Source organism: Hippoglossus stenolepis, chromosome 14 (genome assembly GCF_022539355.2).
Source record: "Hippoglossus stenolepis isolate QCI-W04-F060 chromosome 14, HSTE1.2, whole genome shotgun sequence".
Classification (NCBI taxonomy): Eukaryota; Metazoa; Chordata; class Actinopteri; order Pleuronectiformes; family Pleuronectidae; genus Hippoglossus; species Hippoglossus stenolepis.
In genome coordinates this window covers 23,586,454-23,591,451 of record NC_061496.1, presented here as the reverse complement: position 1 = coordinate 23,591,451, position 4,998 = coordinate 23,586,454, and the positions used below count along the sequence as shown (strand labels likewise).

Genomic DNA, 4,998 nt, shown 5'->3' with positions numbered 1-4,998 from the left:
TGTTGAATGTTCGATTATTGGCATTTTCTGCAGACTTTAAATTATATCCGATCTTTTTTTCTTAGTTTTAAGTCGCCTTAAATAAAACCTCTCATACAGTATCTCAACCCCACGTGGACTAACACTACACACTTTGTCGTTCATGGCTTTATTGTTGTTCAATTGCAACATACAAATCCCTGGTAGTATGCTATTTACCTCTTTTACTAGCTTCCAGGAAGATTTTGAAAATGCCAAGCATGTGCCTGTAACAGCAGCTGTGGGTCCCATGTATCTTGTTTGGAATCTGACATTAGCCCAGCGTCACTGTCGGTCCTAAAAATAACCCAGTGAAAGACAGGCAGTCCATCTCAATGTCTTGGAAAAAGTCTTTTGCCATGCTGCCCATGCACTCCATGCACTCCATGTTGATCTGACCCGCTGCTCGGCTACAAACAACTTTTTCACAGGGACGATGAGCCACTATTTCCTTTCTCTTCTTTTGTGGTGAGTTTATTTGTTGGTTCTTTACTTGATTTTACCGTGTTTGTCCACAGGAAATGTAGTTTATTGCTGATTGTGGAGGTGGTTCAAGCTAAACTGCAGCTGATCACACGGCCAAAGCTACTTTGTCGTCCTTAAAACAACACAGTGGTGCAACACTGTGTGGGACTTTTTTACAAGACATGTTTTATGTTTTCACTATTTAATAAGGAAGAACAAATTAGAATGAGAAGAAACTGTTTTCTTTCCATCCCCTCTATTTTTAGGTTGTTGTTGTTAGACAATACTAAAAAGTAAAAATAACACATTGCAACACAACTACTCTGCTACTTCACGCCCACACAAGTTACATCATCTCTCAATCATACAGATAAATCAAAACTGTCTTTCAAATAAAATATTCTGCTATCAGGGCTGCTTTAGAATAAGAGTTTGTACCTCATGTTAAAGTTTTGATGTTAATATCTATAAATATTGTTTTAAAATGTTTAATAGAATTATTTATTTTGCATATTTATAAATTTGTCTACATTTGCAGATAAGCTCCGAGCCTGATTTTTGACCGTCCCGCTGAAAGGTTTGACCGACATCTTGAACTCGAGTTGACGATGGTGCGTAATGTGGATGATCTAGACTACTGCCTGTCCTCTCATCCTCAAAGCATCCTTGAGGGCTTGCGCTCCCTACGCACTCAACCCAAACTGGTGGATGTGACGCTGAGCGCAGGCGGTCGGGACTTCCCCTGTCACCGTGGCGTGCTGGCTCTCTGCAGCAAGTACTTTCACTGCATGTTCTCAGGCGACTTTGTGGAGAGCATTGCCGCCCGCGTGGAGCTCCAAGATGTTGATCCTGACATCCTCAGCTACTTGCTGGACTTTGCCTACACGGGCAAACTAACCATCAACCAGAGCAATGTGGAGGGTTTGATCTGCACCGCCAGCCAGCTGCAGTTCCAGACTGTGAGAACCGTATGCAGCCGATACCTCCAGCATCAGATCGACGGAACCAACTGTCTGGGAATCCTGGAGTTTGGGGAGATCCATGGCTGCCCAGAGGTGGTCGCCAAAGCCTTGGCTTTCCTTTTAGAGAACTTTGAGGCAGTGCAACAAAGTGAGGAGTTTCTGCTGTTGGGAAAAGACAGACTGGTTTCCTGCCTGTCTGATGAAGGACTACAAATTCGGTCAGAACACACTCGTGTGGAGGCTATCCTGAAGTGGGTTAGTCACCACAAGGACTCTCGTCTCTGCCACCTCACCCAGCTCCTCACCTTGTCCCGCCTCGCTCTCCTCAGCCTGGACTACCTGGCTGACACCCTGCTGAAGGACAGTCTGGTTCAGGCCTCTCCCAGCTGCAAAGAGGCAGTAGAACAAATTCACAGAGAGGTTAGTGACATTCTTCTTTTCGCTCTTATCTTTGTTTGCGTAATGTGAGAAGGTTTCTAGAAAAAACAATCATCGCTTTTACTTTTCTAGAAAATGGATTTGTCATCAGAATATTTGGACAGAGTCATGTCTCCGAGTCCACAACCAAACCTGCAAGAGGTGCTGTTTGTAATGGGAGGTCGCTCGCTGGATGATGAAGACTCAGATGACTCAGATGAGGATGAAGACAGAGACCCAAGACTACGAAGACTGCTGCCCAGGAACTGTGCCTTCTACAACACAAAAACAAGTAAAAAAAAATATTTCCCCTACCAAGCTTCTTTAAGTTCACAATCCATTTTGCAACAGATGTTTGTTAGGAAACGTCTGCCTGATTCCTCATACCAGTTTGGCAGATGTGTTTTTAAGGTCTTTAAATTTAGTGCTGACGAAAAAACAGCCCGACAGAAAAAGCGGTTCAGATGTGACAAAACTGCATCATCTTCTCGGCTCCTGTGCAGAGCTGGAAGAAGGCGCGTCTTCTTCTGTGTTTATTACATGGGAAGATTTCTGGCTTTATGTTGAGGCAAAACATCTCCGGCCACAATCTCCCAAGTTGTGCAAGAAAAGTTGAATTTATTGAAAGTTTAAGACCAGCAAGCAATAACCTTCTATAACTGACTTTTGACCTAAATGTTCCAAGAGGAAATTAATGCATTTTTACCTAATTTCCCTGGTGTGCATTTGTCTTTTTTCCTTTATGATGCACAAATGTTAACTCAGTTTTTTTCTTTCTCTGCAGAACAGTGGCACGAGCTCCCTAATTTCCCCAACCCCAACAAGTGGGGTTACTCCATGGTCTCCTTGAACAATGACGTGTATGTCACAGGTGGGTCAAGTGTGAGCAACACAGAAACCTTACTGGTGAACAACAAAGGAGTGACGATAAACGGTTTTGAGCAGAACTCACCAGGTTTCTCGAGAATAATGCAAAACCTGGTCAGACTTTTGACAAAGCGCTCTCGTCTCTCTGACAGGGGGCTCGCGAGGTTCGAATACCAACACCTGGTCCACCACAGAGACCTGGAAGTATATCACAAAGCAGGGGACGTGGGTGACTGTGGCGCCCATGCTCCGGCCTCGGACTAACCACACCTCGGCGATGCTCAACGGGGAGATTTACGTCATCGGAGGTTAGTAAATAAATAGTCCCGCATGAGGGGCCTGAATCTTGCAGTGCACTGAAAAACTCCAGACGCTCATTGACTTCTCAGTGTCTCACCTCTGCAGTGATACTTTGATTTGATTTATTTTAGTAGATGAATGGCCTCAAAAAACAGGGCAGCACTTATCATTGTGTGTTTGCTCTGCCACATCCTTTAAATGTTATCGTTTTTGTGAACATTTACAAACTGATGAGGACTCATTCTTCTCACATTTCCCTCCTTTAGGTACAACATCAGTCCAGGTTGAGGTCGAGCACTATGACCCTTACAGCGACACGTGGGCCACGACCTGCCCCGCGTTAAAATATGTGACTAACTTCACCGCCACAGCGTGTCATGGGAAGCTCTACGTGATTGGTTCATGTGCTGTGAAGTACAATGCTTTGACCATGCAGTGCTACAACCCTGTTATAGGTAAGGATGCTCGAATACCTGTATTACTACCGAAGGGATAAAAACTTCATGCCTGTTTTTAACTCAAATATTTATTAGCAGGTTTGTAACGTAAATATTAAAAACAAAGAGAAAAAAACAAACATTTGAAGATGCATCACAGTATTGCCATAAGTCTTCAAGCCCTATTGGTGGATTCATTTGTAGCTTCATACTCAAGTATTTTTGTAACACTTATTATCTGAGATTTCCCAATAAATCTACATTAAATGATCTATACTCTCTCCAATAATGTCTGTATCTTTAGATCCTAGATGTGATGAAGAAACAAATTAGATTTTTACCTCAGTATGCTGTATGTGAATGTAGTTGTTTTTCAATGGGGCCAATAATGTAGCAATATCATTTGTGTGAGAGTTGTGTAACTGTATCTCAATCCTCGTGTGCATTTTCAGTAAATGTGTGAAAATATAAGCAAATATGTGATTTGAGACGCTTACACGAATCTGCAAATGTGAATTTAGAATCAGAATAATCGAATCAAAATAATGTTGCAATAATAATGGCCCCACATAACAGTCAAAGGATAAAGTTAACAGTCTCATCTAGGTTATTGTTCCATAAAAAGGTTGTTGATTAAATGGATATTTCTCTCTTCTTTATTTAAATGTTTTTTTTACAGATAATTGGATCAGCATATGTTCGCCCTTTATCCCCAAGTACTTGTCCTCTCCTCGCTCTGTCTGTGTTGATGGGATTGTATATCTGGTCGCCGACAACACTAAGAAAGTCTACTGCTATGATCCACAGGCGAACATGTGGCAGAAGGTGGGTTTAGGAATCACTGCTGACAACATTCATAATAATATTATATATAATGAATTATTGCAGGAATATAGCAAAAATAATCAGTTTACATTGAGCTATTTGATTACTTTTCCACGTCTCATCAGGTCCAGCTTCTCCACATGCTTCATGAGAATGGCGGCCTGGTAACACTGGATGGGATGTTATTTGTCACTGGGGGCCATTGGAAAGGCATGGAGGGCGACTACGGGGTGGAAGTGGAGTCTTACAACCGGGCGGCCGACAACTGGGAGGTGGAGGGCTTCCTGCCAAGACTTTGGTTCTACAGCGGGGTCTGCACCATCTTCCTAGACCCCTCCCAGTGGCCGGAGCTTTTCCCCGTAGATTTAACACAATGACCTTGTGTCCCTGACCAGACTAAACTTGGGGTCAAAATAGTTCTCAGAGACGTGTTCCTATCATATGTATTTGACATGTTTATCACTGGATGTCATTGTGCCTCACAATAGTGTGTTACATGATCCTCGGGTATTGCTGACTGAGTTTAGGACCGGCTTGGCAGCTCAGCTGGAATTTACATAAACTTTGTATTATGTGTTTGATATGTGGATGACTTGTTGTGTTACTGAATGAAGCTTGTGAGTCATTAAATAATTGAAGAAACAGTTTGTGGTCTCCTGTGTTCTTCTTTATAAAATGTGCTGTCAGCCACATGTAAGCCCACTGTT

At 42.7% G+C, this 4,998-nt stretch overlaps 1 protein-coding gene across 1 annotated transcript; it reads left to right on the top strand.

Annotated features, from left to right (window-relative positions):
• Positions 1-331: 331 nt before the first annotated feature.
• On the top strand, positions 332-4,938 carry klhl30 (kelch-like family member 30). The gene is made up of 8 exons (XM_035176007.2): positions 332-486; positions 1,022-1,865; positions 1,956-2,154; positions 2,647-2,733; positions 2,882-3,037; positions 3,296-3,484; positions 4,146-4,291; positions 4,417-4,938. Exons 2-8 carry the CDS (start codon positions 1,092-1,094, stop codon positions 4,666-4,668), a joined length of 1,803 nt encoding a protein of 600 aa, XP_035031898.1. The 5' UTR covers positions 332-486; positions 1,022-1,091; the 3' UTR covers positions 4,669-4,938.
• The last annotated feature ends 60 nt before the right edge of the window (positions 4,939-4,998 follow it).

Excerpts from the sequence above, each read along its gene's own strand:
- klhl30 (XM_035176007.2), top strand. The coding sequence starts at position 1,092 with ATGGTGCGTAATGTGGATGATCTAGACTACTGCCTGTCCTCTCATCCT. Across the intron at positions 1,866-1,955 it reads TAGAACAAATTCACAGAGAG|AAAATGGATTTGTCATCAGA; the intron begins GTTAGTGACATT and ends TTACTTTTCTAG. Across the intron at positions 3,038-3,295 it reads GGAGATTTACGTCATCGGAG|GTACAACATCAGTCCAGGTT; the intron begins GTTAGTAAATAA and ends TCCCTCCTTTAG.